The sequence below is a fragment of the Lytechinus variegatus genome, chromosome 19 (genome assembly GCF_018143015.1).
Source record: "Lytechinus variegatus isolate NC3 chromosome 19, Lvar_3.0, whole genome shotgun sequence".
Taxonomy (NCBI): domain Eukaryota; kingdom Metazoa; phylum Echinodermata; class Echinoidea; order Temnopleuroida; family Toxopneustidae; genus Lytechinus; species Lytechinus variegatus.
The window spans coordinates 9,914,372-9,936,929 of NC_054758.1; the positions used below are offsets into that span (position 1 = coordinate 9,914,372).

At 35.2% G+C, this 22,558-nt stretch overlaps 1 protein-coding gene across 1 annotated transcript; it reads left to right on the plus strand.

Annotated features, from left to right (window-relative positions):
* Positions 1 to 1,970: 1,970 nt before the first annotated feature.
* Positions 1,971 to 20,725, plus strand: LOC121405998 (sodium/glucose cotransporter 4-like). Its single transcript, XM_041596996.1, has 14 exons — positions 1,971 to 2,449; positions 4,639 to 4,710; positions 6,092 to 6,196; positions 6,897 to 7,061; positions 8,005 to 8,191; positions 8,814 to 9,022; positions 10,372 to 10,507; positions 12,301 to 12,402; positions 13,550 to 13,745; positions 14,180 to 14,316; positions 14,840 to 15,093; positions 15,706 to 15,852; positions 17,895 to 17,973; positions 19,620 to 20,725. The coding sequence occupies exons 1-14, from the start codon at positions 2,360 to 2,362 to the stop codon at positions 19,838 to 19,840; spliced, it is 2,100 nt and encodes a 699-aa protein (XP_041452930.1). The 5' UTR covers positions 1,971 to 2,359; the 3' UTR covers positions 19,841 to 20,725.
* Positions 20,726 to 22,558: the final 1,833 nt, after the last annotated feature.

The following is a 22,558-nucleotide window of genomic DNA, read 5'->3' on the forward strand; positions in this document are numbered from 1 at the left end:
AGTCGATGGTAAATTCTTTTTCTTGTACATATTCTTGCTGTCTTTTGGCAGAAATAAAGTAATAGTGAAAAAAAAATCCCAAAGTACTGTTAAAGCTTTGATATCCGTCTCTATCAAAGTCTAGTATACATTTTTTTTACATTGTTTTACATCCCGCTTTTACAATAGATTGTTTAAATTGCACATAATAAATAAAAATGAAAGCAAGTTGATCATAAAAACCTGGCCTAAAGGGATACTCGAGGCTGAAAATTACATGATTTGCACAGATAAAGAAAACTCAGACAAAGAAAACACAGAAAATTTGATAAAAATCGGGCAAGGAATAACAGAGTTAAGGTATTAAAAGACTTGCATTATTCCGGTGAAACAGTTCTTCATGAATATTCAATGAGCACACTGATGATGCCATATTCCAACTTGTTATTTTGTATTTTATTTTATTATTTGACATTAGTTTTAATCAATTTTTTTTCCTTCATGAACCAAGAATATTGGAAACACAACAGTTTACTGATTAAAGTGCAGTAGATATTCATTGCTGCAACGGCATTATACTTATAAGGGATACATATCATTTACGCATGAGTTCATGTAATGACATAAAGGAAAGTGGGGATTTGACATCATCAGACCATCTAATGAATATTCATGACAACGTGCTTATGTTGCTTTTTCATGTTGCCTCTACGTATTGAAATTAAGTTACAAGCATTGCTTTTCTTGGCAAGCTCCTCCTTTCTGTTTTATGTTGTTATTAGTCAAAGTTACTTTAACTCGCATTAGTTCTGATTGTCTATGCCTTATAATTGTTATGCAGTATTCCGATTGATATTGTACTTTAAATTTGACAATGTATTGTTACTTTGATTTTGGTTTGCTTTGTGAACGGAAAATGAATAAAATATATCTATAACTTTTTTTTACAATATATTGCCGAATTCTAAAATTCCATTACTTTGCTATTTATTATCAGATTTTGATGAAATTTTCAGATTTGCTTCATGAATTTTACTTAATTCATTCAGATATAAATATTTTCAACCCGGAGTAATCCTTTAAGGAATGGTTGAACAAACACGTAATGGCATATTTGCTTTATCTTTACCTAATTAGATATTCGTAATCAACAGCTTGCATCGTTCGATCAAACAAGGTGACATACCAAGGAACCACGGTTGAGTGGGTATGTGTATGTTTGGGTGGATGATACAGTGTGTTTGATATGATGTTGCATGTGTATACGTACAAGATTGTGGGTGTGTGTGTGTGTGTGTGTGTGAGGTGGGTGTATATGTGTGTGTGGAGGTGCCGTGGCCGAGTGGTCTAAGGCGCCTGGCTATACATGGAAAGTCCGGGGTTCGATCCCCGGCCGCGGCACATATGCCCGTGAGCAAGGTATTTAATCTACAATGCTCTTTTATCCTGCTTTCAAATATATGCTTTATGCATTATTGGTAACTAAGTGTGAACTTGTTTTAAAAAAAATGTGAATGCCTACATGTATGTGCGTTTTTGTGAGTGGGTGCCCCGTTTACGTAAGTGAGTTGTTGAGTGTGTTATAATGTGTGTAAGCATAAATAGGTCGGGGGTAAGGAGGTTCGGGTTTGATTGGGGAAGCTGAACAAAAAGAAATAAAATCAAAATAAAAAAAACAAAGAAAGGGAAACAAAGCCATGGTTTAAGCCAGTGGCCCTGATTTGCTCAAACGCGCATAATTACACGTTCAAAATTTCCTACATAAAATTCCTTTTTAAAGAACATCTTTCATTAAAAAAATTACCAGTAGTCGAAAAAATGGCATTCTTATATTGGTTACCTTCTGTTATTTTCTGTCCGATTAAGCGAGCTAGTTAAGAAGCTTCTCGAAGGCCTATGATAAAATGGCAGTGGAAAAATAAATAACGCTATCACGTGTTACATGTATATTGGAATCTATATTTGTTTTGACCTCGAAGTCAATAACAGTCCACGAAGTCAACTACAGCATGTTTAATCTGTACTGATCGTCTTACACAATGCTTTTAATTACCAAAACAAAGGGGAGTAGACTGCTTCGGACTATTTGTTTTTATCTGTCGGCATTTAAGGGCCTTTTTTAACATGGTCAAGATAAGAATGTATCTCAAAACTAGCTAATGGGAACGGTTTTCAGGATCTACATTCGGAGGCTCGTTGAGCGACCATGTTGCCTGTGTAGGTCGTGCAAAACTCTTATGACGGAACATCAATAATCTCGATCTTGCTAGGATATCAAGGATCAGTATTTAGGAATTAGAGGAATTTCGTCTGTTGTATACGCTTGAAACAGGATCCCATTAGATCAGTTTTTTCGAAGATACCGACGTCCAGGATCACGATGGCGACGGACATCAGTCAGGAGCTCGTTCCGCTCGACATCGGAGTCCTTGTCATGTACTTCGTCTTCGTGTTGGCTGTTGGACTTGGTGTAAGTTACTCACATCCTTATGCCACTGTGTCATCGACTGCAGACCGATTAAATATATCACGTTATTCCCAATGGCACTCTGTCGGTCAATATGGCGTTGATATCTTTGGTGGGACTAGACCACGTATCTTCTGCTTTTGAGACATTTTGGTTAAAAGGAGTTATAATATGACGAAAATAACAAGGTTGTGAGGTCGAAACAAACTGCAATCATAGAGCTCTCTGTTAATAGCTCCATGCTGCAATCTATCGTCAGCGGGGTGTTCCTTGTCAAAATATTCTAATTCATGCTTGGCTGTCGTAACATTTCCCTTCAGAATTGTCCTCTTTTCAACCGATGACATATCTGTGTAGTTTGACGCAAGAATTTATTTTGATAGTAGTTTGACGCAAGAAATAATTTTGATAGGGCGAATATCAGACCCTCAGAATGCCCCCTCTAAAAACACTCGTTTCTTATGGAGTCATTGTAGTAATACAGGAGCCTTTAGGAACATTTTTCATTTTTCATTTAGGTTTTATTCCCACAAATCAGTTATGTTACAAAACTTGATAACTTAACTTACAGGTGTACATAACTATTTTGAGCAACCATTACACACGTGGACTATATAAGTATCAATAGCAAGCATTCTTAATACTTGTTTAAGTACATAAAACGGAAAAGTGGAGGAAACCTTAGAAGTAGATTGCTTGTAGATAAGGTTCCCTTTTTTATTCATTACTTTTGATATAACTACTTAATAATAATACACGTGACAACATTTTATCAATCAACTTACACCGACAAAAACAACACAACACATAAACGTGACAAAAAAACAAAGAAACGAGGAAATCAAAGAACAAAAGAAATTAAGTAAGCAGCTGCCATCCAACATAATGTAAGAAACTTCTGGATAATAATAAGCTCTGTCGACAAAAATGCAATAGAGCATGCCAAGTGTCATCATCCATGTTTTGAGGGGATGAGCGGAACAAAATTTTCGTAAATGGTTCATTATGTTAAAGATCCTTTAGCATGGAAATATAAATTTTGTAAGATATATGTAAATTGTGATGCTGAAAAATTAGGCCTACGATACAATGATTAAGTGAAATATAATGTATTACGAAATATTTCACAATAATAATATTAATAATAATAAAAAAAATACATATCGCGCCAATTCCACTCACCTAGAGTGCTCAAGGTGCTTTATAGGAAATTATAAAGAAAATTAAGACGAATTGAAGAGAAATGTTCTAAGGTATTGTTTGAAAGTTTCAGAGGTCAAACACTTTAATGTTTTCAGGGAGGCTATTCCATAACTTGGAGGATGAGTGAACAAATGATCTTTTCCCAAACTTTTTCAAAATATTTCAAGGGTTCCAGACACCTCATAATCGACCAGTATTGTAGGTTGAAAGTAAGATATAGTTCTGAAAAACATTTTCACATATTTTCATAATCATCTGCTGATCTCAGACAGCCAAGATAACACAACCAAGAACAACACTACAGAGAATATTGAATAATGTCTGCATTATCATGATAACGAGTTCAAAGCAGATTTTTGTTTTCCTTACTTATATTTCTCCATTTTCAAGTCACTGCTTAATTTCTTTCTTTTTCCAAACCAATTATAACCAGTTTAGAGACAAAAATTAATGTCAGTTGTGGAAACGATTTCAAAACTAAGTTCGTGCAGAATCCACAAAAAATCTATTAGAGCGTTTTTTTTGTGTGTGAATAAGAAATGCATGTCAAGGATTCTGAAATAAATTGTGTAAATACTGAGAAATATGCTAAATCATGACATTTCATGATTTCACATATTTAAGTTTACCTAACTGTAAAAGATCTAGATCTAGGATGATATGGCTTGCTTTCATAGACTATCTCACGAAATCAGTGTTTAATGCATTTACTTTCATTTAGCTTTAAAGCTATTTAAAAAAAATACATATATTTCCCAATTTTTAAAGTCAATGACAACGAATTTAAAGCTGACTTTTTTTCTTAAAAATAGTTTTCCCTTTTGTACGTAAACGATAACGGGTTTAAGCTGATTTGTATTTCTTACAATTTTTTTTCTCCCCATTTTCAGGTCAATGCATATTTCCTGTTTTCAAGTCATTGGTTATTTCTCACTGTTTCAAGTCAATGATAATGAGTTTAAAGCTGTTTTTTTCTCTTCCTTTTCAAGTCAATGCTTAGGTCTAATCGAGGGAGTGCGGAAGGATATTTCTTAGCTGGTGGTGCTATGATATGGCTGCCCGTAAGTAATCAGACATTTTTAATCAAAGCCCTTCATCTGTTAGTACATGTAGGCCTATTATAAACTTAAACCAAACGGCCCATATTCTGAATTTGGGGGTACGTTAAACTCAAGTCTAAATTAGTGTTTTCACTTTGAAAAGCCAGTCGTACAAAAATATATATCTCTAACAATAAAAGTTTAATTTGTCAGGTCGTTTGATATTCATATCATTCAGAACTGACGAAAAATAATTATTGAAATGATTTTTACCATCATTGAAATAAGAGGAAAGTGCCAATTTGTAAAGATAGGAAACATATTTTGGGGTATGTCGTGACGTCCACAATAAACAGTACGTTTTATCTTAGGTAAAAACAAAGTCCGTTTAAAAGAACGACCGCTCATCCTGTTCAATTGAGATATTTGGCAAGATTTAAGTTTTGACCTTTGATTTTAAAAGTCCAATCCAAGGGTATAAAGGTGACTATAAAATATATGTTTGTTGTTGTGTACCGAACAAACAGTACAGTTTGTCTTTTAATATCAATCCAATCTAATGTGTTAAGAGAGTTATAACACACGAAATATTATTAAGAAAATAACTAAATTAGGAAAATGATTAATGTATAATACATGTATATTTTTTCCAAACTCAGTAATTGTCGAGAAAAGTTGTGATCCTCCTTTATTTAAATGAAATGAGGATTACGCTCAAAGTGATTCAGTACTAAGGTCAAATATGAATAATTAAAGGGCAACTCTACCACCAATATATCCGAACAATATATCAAGATATATCTACAGCAAGAATAGACCTATCATGAAGTAAACTTAATTAACAGTATAGGGAACATTGGTGTTTGAAGTCTGATAAGAGTAACATTATCATAAGCAAGATAGGGTGATTTCTCCGTTCATAAGTTTACAATTTAACCTTAAGCTAACCTTTAAATCTTTTAAGTGATTTATCAGTTGCTTAGTTCAGCGCTTATATGACAGAAACCACGGTTTTTAATCACGTACGTCATAATTCCCCATTTTCTTTAAGGGTAAACTTACAACCAATATCCAGACAATTATTATGAAAAATATATTGCATACATACATGTTATGGACCTATCATGTTCAACACACAAAACGTTTAAATCTGTAATCCAATAACAATAAGGCGATATGGTTATCGTGAGGTTATTTCCCCTTTCATAAACTATGAAGCCTGTTAATAACAATGAGGTTAACATAAGCCTTAGGTGAGATTCCTCTTTAATGAAGTATGAATTAGATCTGATAACTATAACGTTATCATAAGGTCATTTTATCCTTTCATAAAGTTTATAATTTAATCTTGAGCTTACTTATGAAACTGCAAAGTGCTTATTTTTTAAACTTATGAATTTAGGTTGGAGCGTCACTTTTTGCCAGCAACATCGGAAGTGAGCATTTCATTGGCTTAGCTGGGTCTGGTGCCGCGTCGGGCATAGCTGTCGGAGCCTTTGAACTCAATGTAAGATCAGGAAACATTTCGCAAAGAATTGCTGTAATAAAAAATGCACTCTGTCTATAAAAAAGGGTTTCTATCACCCAATGAAATTTAGTGATTTCAGTAGATTTAAACTGATTTAAAAAGCTAAGAACTATGTAATTGTAACAAGTTGCATAGTTTCATTTACATGTGTACAATGTAAAAAATATTAGGTTAAATTTTAACCAGCACGATGGTTATTATGTGTTTAACCAATTTTTGCCATAATTGTACCCGATGCGGGAAGCATATTTATTGTCCAATAAGGTTACAAAATAAGCAACAATCACTTAAGAATGGGCAACATTTTCATCACACTGGATAAATAAAATTTATGCCCAAAAGAAATGCCGAATGTTGGTTGGACACATAATTACCCTCATGGAGCATTTTTACCCAATATTTTTTTAGAGTGTATCCTCCCCCCAAAAATCCTAAAAATATATATTTCATCAAACAATAGACATTTTGCTTAGCTGTTGCGATTTTCCTCTTAGTCTAGGGGTAACCCAAATTAATTCAGTCGCAATGAGCTTACTTAAACATATAAAACAAAACTTAGAAAAGTCAGTAAAAGATAAATGTTTCAACAAAAAAATAGAGTAGCGCCGATGAATATCTAGTAATAGTTTAGTGAATGTTTAAGAGTTTGACATTACTTATCTTTGGATTACATTCACAGGCCCTTATCATTCTTCAAGTGCTAGGATGGGTTTTTCTACCAGTCTATCTCGCGAGTGGGATCTTTACCCTACCCGAGTTCATGGAGAAACGTTTTGGCGGGATACGAATCCGAATGATCATAGCTACCATCTCACTCATTCTCTATATCTTCACCAAGATATCTGTAAGTAATAAATCGTCTGTCTATCCTGGAAATAACACAGTGTCACGCAGTTTATAGAAAAAAATGTGGTGTTAGCCAGTGTACATAGATGACGAAACCAGTAATTTACTCCAATGTAAAATTTACAGTGTAAGTTCAACACTCAAGAGTATTAATACATATCCTGTGGTTGGTACATTAATACTCTTTGGTGCTATGTTCAAATAAAACTCCAGGGTGTAATTTTAACACCACAGGCTGTGATTCTTTAAGAACACCTACCAGTGTCGGTTAACGCATTCTCATTTTTTCAGAGTGTTTTCACATAGTAAGGATGTGATCCACAACTTTATATTGATCAGCTGTAATAGAATGAAGACAATTCAGTTTTAAAGACGCCACGATAAAGGTTCTTTTACACGTTAATCTTGAATCATCATTGTTAATCGTGACTGTGATTAGCGTTCGTGATTCTAATCATGTTCTAGTTTGGTTTCACACGTCATTATTTTTCACTGGAACTATCATTCAAAGTACGATTTTTTTTACCATGTGAAAGGGCAGATAGTGTTAGTGATTATAAAGGTGGGCTATATATATATAAGCGGGATCTGCACTGTTTAAATGCTTAAACTAAACATTGCAAAAATACTTTCATACTGTGGACACCCGACAGTTTCAGTGTTCACATTGTGAAAAATGTGGTTCACACTGTTAAAGTGCTTAAATTTGATAGTGTACTGGTGATTTCATATTCGCAAACCGTGATCGTCTTGCTTCAAGCTATGTTTTCTTATAATGATCCATTCGTGCATATGTACGTAAGTATTATCTGAATGATTGTACCAATGAAACAATATACAATATTGTCACAGAACGAAATCAAACCAAATAAAGAACGAGAACTTAATTCAAACAAAAAATTGTTTAAATGCTCCCTTTATACTTCGTTTTTCTATACCAGGTTGATCTATACTCCGGTGCTTTGTTCATCGAACAGTCCCTAGGTTGGAACCTATACCTTTCAATCGTAGTGCTTCTTTGTATTACGGCTCTCTACACCGTAACCGGTGGACTGGCAGCAGTTATTTATACGGACACATTGCAAGCTATTATCATGCTTGGAGGCGCCCTCTGGCTTTGCATCGAAAGTAAGAACATATATTATATTGTTTAATTTACGAATGTTCCACAAGGAGTGGGGAATGTAGACTATATGAAATATTGCCAGCTACCACAAGCATGACAAGTCGCTTTGATACAAATTTGAAAACCTAGCAATCATTATATCATTATCAATGATTGTAGTGTATTTTTGTCTATAGGCATATCCCGCCTCAAGCCTCGGCTTTTAGGGTATACGCCTTCTTCTTTAACCCAACATGTACATATTCATATTCTTCGCAACAATTTGATTCTTGTATGAATTAATGTTTATGGAAAATGTTTTGAAATGGAAGAAAATAAATGTTTATTTGAATTGAATATAATCATACTAACGAGAGTTGTGATTATGATGAGGAAATTAACAAGAATATCAGGGGGGCGTTTCATCAATATTATTTTTTGTCCGACAAGTCGGCGGATCTGACAACTTTTCTGGATTCTGATTGGTTGAGAAGCACTGTTACTATAGTAACTGTCGGATAAAACAGGTCTTATCGGATAAAACGTCCGACAATTCCTTTCATGAAACGCTTCACCGATGTATCATATGTGCATATACATTTGTATCTATTTATATGAGTTAATAAACTGACATATCTTTTGAAGGTTTTAAAGAGATTGGTGGCTACTCAAACCTGGAGAGTAAGTACGGTGAAGCAGTACCGAATGAAACCAAGTACGGGAACAATTCGTGTGGCGAACCCCGAGATGATTACTTTCATTTGTTCCGCGACCCTATAGATTCAGACTTACCTTGGCCTGGCTTCATCTTCGGCCAGACCACCGCTTCACTCTGGTACTGGACAACGGACCAGGTATTCCATGCTAGAAGAATATAAGTGTGACACAGTGTGTTCATAGTATGATCAACATGTAATAGTATATGTAGAGTGTGTGTTCAGAGTATGTTCAGCATTAAATTGTATGTCAACAGTGTGTTTTGAGTGTGTTCAACATTAGATAATATGTCCACAGGGTAAAGAAGACAGTGTTGACATTGTTTTCAGAGTATGTTCAACATTAAATAGTATGTCCAAAGTGTAAAGAAGACAGTGCGTTCACAGTGTGTTCATAGTATGTGAACATAAAATAGTATGTCCGCAGTGTAAAGAACAGAGTGTTTCCACAGAGTGTGTTCAACATGTAATAGTGCGTCCATAGTGTAAAGAACACAGTGTGTTCAGAGTATACTCAACATCAAATAGTCTTTCCACCGTGTAGAGTGTTCAGAGTATGTTCAACATTAAACAGTATGTCCAAAGTGTAGAGAAGACAGTGCGTTCACAGTGTGTTCATAGTATGTGAACATAAAATAGTATGTCCGCAGTGTAAAGAACATAGTGTTTCCACAGAGTGTGTTCAACATGTAATAGTGTGTCCATAGTGTAAAGAACACAGTGTGTTCAGAGCATACTCAACATCAAATAGTCTTTCCACTGTGTAAAGAGAGTTCGGAGTGTGTTCAACATCAAATTGCATGTGCACAGTGTAACGAACAGTGTGTTCACAGTGTGTTTGAAGTATATTCAGCATTAAATAGTGTGTCCACAGTGTGAGGAACACATTGTTTTAATTGTGTTCCAAGTGAGAAAACAGTGTGCTCACAGTGTATTCAGTGTATATTCAGCATTAAATAATTATTAAAATATAAGATAATATGGCAACAATCATGTAAGGAAGGCAGTGTTTACACAGTGTGTCCAGAGTATGTCCAACATGAAATAGTGTGTGCAAAGAACACCGAGAGAAACGGTAGAGTACTTCATGAAATTTCAAAGTGCGGAATTAACATTTAATGTTCCTGTGAGTGCTTTTGTACGGGATCCCTGGAATAGTAAAATTAACGATAATGATGATGATGATAATAATAATAATAAAGGCATATTTACCCAGGGTAGCCACTTCAGTTCCGAAAACTGTTCTCCCAGCCGGCCATGCTATTATTAGCAGTTTGCAGCGTTTAGAAACATTATCAAGCACAATATACATGCTGCACTTTAATATTTTTTGTACCCCAGAGAGGATAAAACCGAAATAGTCACTAAGAAAGAAAACAAGAGCAAAATTCAAAGAAAAAATCCTGAGTTTTAATATTTTTTGACACTCCTGTGCACCACCACTTTAGTTCTTTTAACAAATATACAATGATTTATTTTTTCTGCAGGTGATAGTACAACGAACCCTGGCTGCCAAAAACCTTTCACATGGAAAAGGAGCCACTCTATTTGCTGGGCTTTGTAAAATCACTCCTTTGTTCTTCATCGTAATGCCAGGGATGATCTCGAGAATACTTTATCCAGGTAAATTGTTCACTCATTTATAAATTAAATGCTGCTTGCTTATAATAATTTTATCTGGTAAAAAGGCACAAACCGCGTTTATGTACGATTTTCATACACTCTGAAAACACTGAGTGAAATTTTACCAAATATTGGGTAAAAAGGGAACGTGCACTGTTGCTGGTTATTTTTTGCCCCATGTAAATTTAAACGCAACATTGCGTAAAATCTACAAAATACTTGATATCTATTTACCCAACTAAAATTCATGTTCCCACTTTTAATTACCCAATATTGGGTAAACCTTCTTTGTAGAGTGTTACAAAGATCTCATCGGATCAGGCATAAAAGAATGCGTAAAAACTCACGCATATACATATACACACTCGCACACACATACTTTTTTCAACACTTCAATCCTCATATTTCAATAGCTTAATAAGCTGTTTAAAAATCATATATAATTTTTTTTAAAGTGATGAAAACAATTGTTATCTAATAAATAAAACATCCTGACACATACGCCCCCCTAAGTTTTCATAATTTAAATCTATATCTTTATTAATCTATACTTACTATTTCAGGGATAACTTACACAGGCAACAAGTATATGAGATATTGACGACCTCGAGATGTTATGGATTCTGGGCTTGACAGCTATGACATAGATTCCATATGTTGCTCGAGTAACTAGCGTTCACGCGCGTTAGTGTTATCGGGTCCGGTCTGCGCGTTTCTGGGCGACTGCGCGTTTGTTAGACGACACAGCCAGCATGCATTGGTGAACCACTTTCAATTTGCAATTCGGTTTTTAGTATGAAATGTATTCATTAAAAGATTAAACGTTTTCACACTGAAATAAGATGGAAAAGGGGCTTATCAAAGGTATGTTTCACCGACGGACGTGTTCGTCAAAAGACACGAGGCTTACTATGATATGTAATTGACAATGGAAATGACAATTTTTGGCAGAAAAGTGCCTTCATCGGTTACTTCGTTCTTGAATCATTTATCATTTTTCTACTCTCTTTGCCCCCCAAATTTTATTTCCCCTGCCCCCCCCGTTTCCGGCGCCCTTGCACACACACACACATCCTCTCATACAGACTTATAGAAACCACCTATTACTTTCGAACAAATACACACAACGACTAACCCATACTAGTACCATAACGCAACCTGAAAAATCAACACCTAATAGTTTTTTAGAGCAAATGTACATGCACACACACACCCTCACCCACACCCTGGCACACACACCGACACACACTGGACTACACCAACATGTCGTCTTCCCCTCGTACAAAATCGTGACTCATATTTATCCACGGATTCTGAACGAAGAACAAACATGCACATATGCACGCTAACCCACACCCATATCATTACCCCACGCACACCCTCACATACACACAGAAGGTAACTCACGCTTACTCCTTCGTCACTTTCGTCCCATGGATCCGACACCCATTCGTATTTACCTAAATCAACCTCAAACAAACAAACAAAATTCATGCCAACCTTCACCCACACCCTCATACGCATTTAATGTCGCGTGAATATAACTTTTAATAAAGAACACCTAATCTCGGTCTATTCTCTTATATCTTCACTTCCTATGTATAATTTAAAATATTTGAATTGTTTTCTAAATATTGCAATTTTTGCATCTTTCTTGATATCGCAATCACATTCATTGCTAAATGGTTTCAATCTATTGATAAAATATTATGAAATGCAGATTTAAAACCACATGAAAATCATATGATATCTGAATTTAATATTGCTATTGTTTGTATATTTTGTATTCACAGATATTGTCGCCTGTGTGGATAACTGTGAGGAGATTTGTGGAAACAAAGAAAGTTGCTCTAACCTCGCTTATCCTCTTATGGTGATGAATATACTGCCTGATGGTATGTATTTTATGTAGGGGTGGCACTTAAGCGGAAAAGGGGTGATCGCCCCAACTTAAATTTCCAGGTATTCGCCCCGAAAAAGAGAGTAAAATGAAATGAAAAGAAGAGGAAGGAAAATTAAGCGTGGTACGCTTATTGCCATCCAAGGTGAATAGTATCCAAGTTCTGTTAGATCATTACATTTAAATTACATATTATTTGGCCTTTTAAGAAAGCAAACCCCTAAAATTTCACAGATCGTTGGCATGAGTGCGTTATCATAGAAGATAACCAAATTGAACAAATGTGTAAAATGTATTTCTAGAGACAAAAAATCTCATTTTATATTACAAAAGATAAACCAATATATATGTCAATATACATTTTAGGGTGGAATTTATATTTCAGTTCGATTTTTTTTCACAGTGAAACCATACGTATATTCTAGATACAAATCATTATCCAAAACATGTTTGTTGTGCCGTATGTTAAGACAATGCAGGTATTCATGTACAACTCATTTTCGAAGCTGACCAGTTTTCTGAACTGAGGTTTGATTAAAACTCTAGACTAAAGTTGTGGTTTAATCATGGCTAGCCAATTGTGGCACAAACTTCTCACAGTACAAGTTTCCCAGCTATCCACTCTCAAATCATGCATGACTGTCAGTGAATACTTAGTATGCGATTTTTCTCCACCTTTTAAGTTTTGGTAAAGATCAGGGCGATGTAATGCAACATACAGTGTAAACATAGACCATATACTTTGACTTCAGAAAGAAGGACAAATTGTCCTTATTCTGAAGTCCTCTTCACTCCGTATGTACTAACACCATAGAAAGCCAAATGTGTCAAAATTTCGTTTACATTCTGTTTTTTTTCTCATGCTAATGTGCTCTTTTCTAATTAATAATGAAGACATCTATATTTCATTCATTCCAAGACAGCTCAGAATGAGCGTCAAATGAGCTGATATCGTACCTCTACTGTAAAGATATTTATATGTCACAATGGGCTATCCATAGTTAAACTACAACTTAAGACTAAAATTACTTTAGCATAAAGGTCAATGTCTCTGTACTTTTGTCTATGATCTTGGGGTATAATTTGCGTTTTTTAAAAGTTTCATCCAAAATAAATCATTGGCTTTTCAACTTTCCCTTAAGGTGTCCGTGGTTTAATGTTAGCTGTAATGTTGAGCGCCCTCATGAGTTCGTTGACGTCTATCTTTAACAGTGGGTCATCCATCTTTACCATGGACATATGGCGGCATCTCAGGAAGTTCCCGGATGAGAATGAGATGATAAAGTTGGACAAAAAGAAGAGACACAAATACGAGCTGGAACTCATGATCGTTGGAAGGTTTGTTCAGGCCAAATAATATTTAAAAATGTTAAAGAAAAATCAGCCAGATTGATTTTCCAAAAAATGACCGTTGCAATTTCATTACCCATATTATTTTCCGTATCTTAAAAACTTGATTTTTGACCCGTTTCTTATCACATAAAACTGGTAGAATTGTGAATACCAAGGTGTTTTTATTTTGGATATCGTTAAAACCATATATTTCAACTGTTAAAGATGTATTATTGCAGCTAAATCAACGACTAAGTAACGATTAGAGAGAGAAAAATGCTGTCCTAATATTAATTGATAAATAATTAAAATATTAATAATTGATGTGTATAATGAAGCAAGATCTTAATGTCACTCAATAAATAATTAGGCTTATAAAATTGTAGATGTTAGCTGTGATATTTACATTATTTCTAACACTGTTTCTGTTTATTTTGCAGAGTGTTTGTCTTGATACTGGTAGTTGTCAGTGTTCTTTGGGTGCCTGTCGTTCAAAATAGCCAGAATGGAAGATTATTTGATTACATCCAACAAGTATCTGCGTACCTAGCTCCATCCATCGCAGCCGTGTACACAGGTATGGAAAGAAAATTACACAGTCACTAGTTAACTGTCCAAACTGAAATTATTGATTATGATAATAACAAATTGTAATTGCGGTGTATTAAAATATTGATGTTCAGATTTCATACTATTACTGAAATATTGTTTTCTAAAATCTTAATGTGTGTGTGATTTTTATTTATTTATTTTTATTTTTTTTACAAATGACGTTTTATCTTAAGTTGAACACCGGATGTCTTTTTCTCTTTCTTTAAAAAACCCTCTCGTTTTCATGACCCCTTCTGGTCACGTAGGGGGAAAACTACCGACATGCAATTATGAACTTTAGTTGCCAATATCAATATTAAAACCATCAAATCTCAACGTTGAGAACGATCTTTTAGAATATAAGTACTGTTTAATCAAGAGGATAACATATCATCGGAGCCTTTATCTTTTCAAAGTTGCTTACATAATGATAGTTTTGTTTTTGTTTCAACAATTTTCAGTGTAAATTGGTACTTTATTTTCTTCTTTCAAAATCTAATTTTGCCTAGTTGGTATCCTTTGGGAACGGGTGAATGAGACTGGTGCATTCTGGGGTCTCATGAGCGCGCTGGTTATCGGACTAATTCGGATGGTACTCGATTTCGTCTACCCGGAACCGGGATGCGGGGAACCGGATGAGAGACCGGAAGCGGCTGCAGCGATCCTCTTTCATTACATGTATTTTGCACTCTTCCTCTTTTGCTGGACTGCATTATCGGTCGTGATTATTAGCTTATTATCAGAACCTATTCCAAAAGATTACGTAAGTAATTGCTATTGCTGCGTAACAATGGAATTATATCCACTAGTATCATGATGTTGAATGGTAATCTTAATCTAATCTGGTAGGAAGATGATGTCACAATAAGATTAAGAAAAACAAAGACAGTGAAAGTTCGATCAAGACAAGGAATTCCTGCATTATTCAAAATAATGAAAATGTTAAAATATATAGTATTACCACAGGAGAATACTGTGGATAAAGGCCCAAACATTGATGAATTGGAAGTCGAATATGACTAGCTAGTTGTGTTCAGAGACAAGTTTAATATGGGAATGTACTACGGATGGGAGGGAGGGAGGGAGGGGGGGGGGGCGACCGCCATTTGATATTTCAAGTGACAAATATAGAAATAATTAGACAGACCAGTGACCTAGTAGGTCCATGTACATACACAAACAGAGAGTCGGCGAGAGACAGAGAGAACGTAGAAAGGAAGGGGGGGGGGTTTAAGAGAGGGTTTGAGGAAAAAAAATCACATTGAGAAAAGGAGATAACGACAGGATTAGACCTTTTCCCCTATCAACCCTGGCTACTGAAATACAAATAACATAACCTCTAGATAGATGTATAATAAATTTCTTGGACTTTCAGCTGTATCGCCTGACATTCTGGACAAGATTCAGTCGCGAAGAGAGGAAGGACATCGCTGATTTGAAGAAAAACAAGACACTGGAAGGAAAAACTAACCCGAATCTAGATACATACATCATGAGCGAAGAGAAACAAACCAAAGAAGATGTAAATATATACGTCTAGCTTCTTTTTATATTTCTAAAGACAAAAGATACAATTTAAGTAAGACTAAGCACTATGAAAGAGAAAAGTGTTCAAACGGTGTGCGTTAACAGTTTGTTCAGTATGTTCACAATGTGCTCCAAGTTTGTACCTATCTGTGTTCACAGTGTGGGACGCGATGCGAAATCATCTTCATAATGTTAATATACTATTTTTAACACGGTTGAAAGTCATTTTCACAAAGCCTACTTTGTGCACACACTGTGATCTTCCGCATCGTCAGGAAATAATAACGTCACTTATTTTCTTCGCCATTAAAGCATGAAAAGCTCAAATGCCCTTTTTTACACAGGATTTTCTTAACCCCGGACTATCGCTAACCCCGTACTATCCTTAACCCCGTACTATTTTTTTTCCTTTTCACACATGCCAAATTGTTATTGCTAACCCCGGATAAGGAATGCTTGCTTTTTACACACGAAACTCGCTAACCCCGGACTAGTGTTAGTGGGGCCAAATTGCCATTCAGCCCCACCTATAGTACGGGGTTAAGCTTAGCCCACTTTCGTTTTACACATGCGATCTTAACCCCGTACTATTGCTCTTAGCACCGCAATTGGTGGGATAACCCTGCTTTTTTGCAGGGCCAAATAATCCCGTACTATAGGTGGGGTTAGCCCACTTTGCAAAAACGCTGTGTAAAACGAAAGTGGGCTAAGCTTAACCCCGTACTATAGGTGGGGCTAAATTGCCATTTAGCCCCACCAATAGTACGGGGTTAAGGAAATTTTAGCCTGTCTAAAAAGGGTAAAAGTCAACTTTAGTAACGAACAACATAAAACAAACCAGTTATATTTTCGACTTCCCAAAACTTTCGCACAGAGTTAGACCATGGTCTATTGTAACTTGGACTTCAAAATACGAGCATACAAGTTTACAGAGTAGACTGGGTTAAAATGTAATTCACACTGTTAAATTCTGAAGTTTGAAGATATTTTCACATTGTGGACACCTTTCGGTGTGTATCCATAGTGTGTTCATATACTGAAATCTGTAAATAAGAGATTGAAGATATTTTTCACACTGTGGACACTTCTTCGGTGTGTGTTCATAGTGTGTTCACATAGTGGAACATGTAGCAATGCGATTCACATTGTTAAATGCTCAAGCTTTAAAGTTTGAAAATATTTTCATACTGTGGACATCACTTAGGTGAGTGTTCACATAGTGTGTTCATAGTGAAATATGTAAGAATGTGATTCACATTGTTAAATGCTCAAGCTCAAGGGTTTGAAGATATTTTCACACTTTGGACACCACTCAGGTGTGTGTTCACGTAGGTGAATATGTAAAGATGCGATTCACACTGTTAAATGCTCAAGTTTAAAAGTTTGAAGATATTTTCATACTGTGGACACCCCTTCAGTGTGTGTGTTTATAGTGTGTTCACATACTGTTTTATTAAAGTGTGAAGATATTTACAGTGAGGACACACACTCCTTCGTTGTGTGTTCATAGTGCGGGGTCATATGTGAATATGTAGAAATGCGATTCACACTGATAATCTAACAGAGTGAAGATAATTTTATAGTGTGGATACCCTTCATATCAGTGTCTTGATGGTGTGTTCAAATAGCGGAATCTGTAAATATGCGATACTGTTGAAATGTTCTAATTCAATGGTATGAAGATGACATCAGATGATCCCATGAGTCGTAACTCGATCCATCAGTGCCATTATTTTTTTTCAACGGGAAATTTGCAAATTGTCCTTTGTAAACAGAGGAACACACCAAATTGTCAAGAAATCAATTAGTTTTTGGATATACATTCATATCTAGACATTCTTTTGAACAAACATGCATTTTATATATTGACTCTGCTGGCTTCCCATAGTTACCATTGATCGGATCAATCGCAACTCTTTGTAAAGTGGGTCCCAGATTGTGTTTCACACTGTGGACACACTATTTTCTTTCCAGGGACCATTACTCAGATGGTGTCTGATTAAGAATACTAATTCCCTTCTTTTATTTATTGAATAGCTGTCACATGACGACTTTGAAGAAACTACATTGTCTGTGGAAGAAAAATCCCCAACAGATCACCACATTACGAGAGAAGGTAACGTAATCGTCGTGGTATAAATGAATAATTATTTTACAGTATTTTTTTCCCAAGAAAAAGAGCAAATGCAGAAGCAAAATTGTTAATGTATATAAAAGATGTGTCAAGTTTTGTTTACTCTAACGATGATCAGTTTAAATTGATGTTTCGATACGACTGAATAAACTTTGAAATTGCAATCAAAACACATATGATTAAAATTGTCAACTAGAAACATTCAAGTCCCTGACAAAAAGACTTCTATTTCGGTTTTAAACGTTTTATCCAGCTTTGCAAGGGGAGAAAATGTCAAGGTACATTTGTTCCTGAAAAGGGTCGAAAAACCTTTTTTTCCACGGGTGATGTGCTTGCATATCAGAGAGCTGCAATGTTGTATCCTGAAAGCTATTTAAAAGACAAAACATAATGCAGAAAAATCACAAAATACACCGAAAAAAAACCTTACATTATTTTTCAAACCATCACAAGCAGAAAGGTTTCAGACAAAGCAGTAAGGAGGTTAAACGACGGGTTCCTTGACAGCAACTCCAGCGACAATTGCTCGGTTCTACTTTCCACACATTAACTTCAACTCTGGGTTTAACACTATACCCGACCCTAAACTTAACATAGAACCCTATTGCAACCAGGGAACTATCAACAGAGGATTAGTCTATTTAAACTGGGGGTGCTGATCATTGTCACAGCACACCATGTAACAATAGATATTCCTCCGTGACCAGGTCCATGATTGCAACCCTAACCCTGCATCTTGCACCAAATTAAGCCAGGAACAATTGTCGCGGGAGCGAATGTCGTGTCACCGAACGGCGGTGGAAAATTCTTTAAAGGTCAAGTCCATCCCAGAAAATTGTTGATTTGATTCGATAGAGAAAAATCAAACAAACCTAACGCTGCAAATTTCATCGAAATCGGATGTAAAATTAGAAAGTTATGACATTTTAAGGTTTCGCTGATTTGTGATATGCACAACTCAGCGATATGCAAATGAGAGAGTCGATGATGTCCCTCACTCACTATTTCTTTTGTTTTTTATTGTTTGAATAATACAATATTTCAATTTTTAAAAATTTGACAATAAGGACCAACTTAAATTAACCTTAAAATGTTAAAATAATGGTAATTCCACATGTTCAGGGAGAAATAAAACTTAGTTTCACTTGACAAGGAAGAGAAAATTAGATTATTTCATATTTCATATAATAAAATACAAAAGAAATAGTGAGTGGGTGACGTCATCAGTCTGCCAATTTGAATACCGACCAGGATGTGTTTTGTGAAATTAAGCGAAACTTTAAAATGTCATAACTTTCTTATTTTACATCCGATTTTGATGAAATTTTTAGTGTTTTGGTTGTTGGATTTTCCTCCTTTTTTCAAATCAACTTTTTGTTGGGGTGGACTTGTCCTTTAAGACGACCAAAAATTAAGAGGCTCTAATAATAGCAACAATAATGATGCAATGGTTTCCACATCGCTCTTTTGAATACACACAAAAAAGATGCAGAAAGCTTTGGAATTTACGAAGGAAATGTAATAATGAAACAAAACAACAACTTGCATACAAAGAGAATAAAATAAACAATAAATAACATTTGCATTCCAAATAATTAAAGACAAATTTTCACATTTTTGTTCCCAAGGTGACGAAGTTACAGAAAAGGAGTCATCTTGGAAACGCTTCTACCAGTGGTTCTGCGGATTCTCCTCGAACGACGAGCCAATTTCTGATGAGGATATTAAAATGAGAGAACAAGAACAGATGGAAAAGGTTGTACAAACTAGGCGTGACGTCGTCATTCTTGATATCGTAGCAGTAATTGTTATCGGTATCGATATATTTCTTTTCGCTTGGTATGCTTGACGTTCATGAACAAATAGGCTCGTATTATGAAGTTCAGTTTAACTTAGGTCATTGTTAACCCTCTGATGAAATTATGGAAAGTTAACAACTGTCTTTTCTTTTCATTTGTATGTTTCTTATGATCACTGTTTCTGTTTTCTCTTTCTTTGAAATCCATATTTTGAAGATGGAGAAAACTATTTAAGATGTCGACCCTAAGAATGATTTGATTGTCATTGATAAGTTGAACCAGCTAGGCTAGAAATCTGTGTAACAACTGGCTTGCCATAGTTAAACCACAACTTTATCCCAGAGTGTACATGGTGTATATAAGCAAATTCAGAGTTCAGGATATGGGCCGTAGTCTACACATGTGGCAATTCTACGAAACTTCAGTTTTTCATGTATATAGAAGAAAATACTTTTTTCAAACAGTTTATAACCTTATACCTCATATTTTATCTTTTATATTGATTTCATTCCCCTTACGTATTGTAAAACCATAATTTCGTTTTACAATGGAGAAATATGAATATAAGCTTGGTAAAAGTTGTGTAAATAAGTTATGCAAATCATTCCCAAAACATCGCCAACGTTGCTAAGACAAACGAAACAATGCAATTTTTAACAAAAAAGGTTAATCAATTATGGCATGTATTGATTATTTTTGTAAACTTTTGTTTGAAATGTTTCTAACTGCTAATAAATATTTTAATTTGTTGTTTTCCAAAAGGTGCATGTGCACTACAATGTTCAAATAAATTTCTCATTTTTGCGTCCACAACGATTTTTCGTGCAAGTCTTTTCATGACACCGTGTGATACAAGTATATATGTTTTTATCATGTCTTTGAATACATTTTTATATGAACATAACGATTGAATAAATTGATACTTGATTGCCGTAATAATTCTGTGTATGGCGTAATGTGATATTGACTATTTTTGTGAAGCTATTCCACGTCTCTCTCCGATGATTATTGGAAAATGACATGCCAGAAAAGTTTGCGTTAAAAGCCGATATAGGCACATGGATCTGCTTAGATTCTTGTTGCACCCCTTTCCGTTCTGTCCCGTCTCTGTAAGGTATTTTGGGCCGTTTCAAGCGAACTTGCAATACTTTGGACAATAATATTGTGAAAATGAGCCCATTGACACCATGGTTTAAATATCTTGACCTCTTCAGAACATCTTCCTCTACAAATCTAGAGGGTACGATGAAAATTACATGGATTTTGAATGTTCGAGAGCAGAACTATATGAACCATTCGCATTTTAAACATTTCAGATGGTAAATAGACTTTTGCACGTTTTCAGTTAGGTCCTCAAATCCAAAAAAGAGGGCAAAGGTTGTGCTTATTTGAGTGGCAAAGTTGTGACAAAATTTTTAAATGCATATACGTTATTTGGCTAAAAATGTAAGAGAACTGTATGAGAAATGTCTCGCATGGTCAGTTTGATTTCGCCTTTTTTGTAGACACGGCGTGAAAAAGAGCATTTCTGCGCAAACCGATTTCTACAAGCTTTACAAAAAAATGGACAGTGCTCACTAAAGTGTCAACATGTTTTTGACAATACAAAGTGTAAACTTTATTGATACGCACTGTACAGCACCTTGATGAAAAGTTTTAGATGTTTTTGTAAGCCAGTTTGCATGCACACTACTGGTAGTATATTAATATAGATCAGTGACACCCCCTCCCTCTAATTTGGAAAATAAACTAGCAATATACAGTATACCATCAATCTCATACTCATATTTTTGATTGTGCTTGTTTTTTTTAAACTGGCGTAAGTTGCACTTTTCGGGAGCATTGGCGTAAACACATATTTTTCGTTTAGTCTAGTATTGTAAGTTCCCCCTAAAGAGAAATAAGGTTTTATGCTTTTATTTTATTCGTTTTTAATGAAATTTAAACTCATAAGAAGTGTTTTAAAAACCTGCGAAAAAAAGTATTGATAGGTTTCCTACATATTCACTGTCATTCTAACATGAGAAAAGACACGTATCCAAACACTAATTACTAAATGCAATTTGAACATGATGCACTTCTAATGAATATCTTCCAAAAACTTAATACAATTTAAAGCAATCAATCTGCTTTACCATTCCAGCTATAATGAAATAGAAATATATGGCTGCTTTGTAACAAATTTCAGCCTATCGCATTATTAGGATCAATATCAGCTCATATCTGACAAGGATAAATCGAGGAAAAACCAACATTCTTCAGGGGCCCGTTGCAGAAAGAGTTGCGATCAAACGAAACTCCAAATATCTTGCGTAACTTGATTTTCAGCCAATTAAATGAAGCACCCGTATTCGGGACTTGCGCTTGATATTTTGACTTGCGTTTAAACCAAACTCTTTCTGTAACAGGACCATGTTGTTTATTTGTGAGGCACTTATTCTGCAAACTGAGCCCAAAGGCCAAATTTCCAGGTCATATTTAGCCCACAATCTCTAGAAAAAAATAGTCGATTCCATATATTTTCCCAACACCAAACCCTATTTAGAGTACAAATTAAATTGTAAAAAAAAAGAAACTTGCATAACAGTTTGATTGCCTAGACAGAGGACGAAAGGTGTACACAAACCTGTAAACTTGTGTACATGGTCTTGAGTTTATGCAAGATTCTGCCCTTATTAATTGCAATTACTACAATATTTCGGCACAACTTTGACTTGGATTGTCTAAAACAGTGATATGTACCATCGGTGCCATTACTGAAATAACTT

Excerpts from the sequence above, each read along its gene's own strand:
- LOC121405998 (XM_041596996.1), top strand. The coding sequence starts at position 2,360 with ATGGCGACGGACATCAGTCAGGAGCTCGTTCCGCTCGACATCGGAGTC. Across the intron at positions 9,023-10,371 it reads GGTACTGGACAACGGACCAG|GTGATAGTACAACGAACCCT; the intron begins GTATTCCATGCT and ends TTTTTTCTGCAG. Across the intron at positions 13,746-14,179 it reads GAACTCATGATCGTTGGAAG|AGTGTTTGTCTTGATACTGG; the intron begins GTTTGTTCAGGC and ends TTTATTTTGCAG.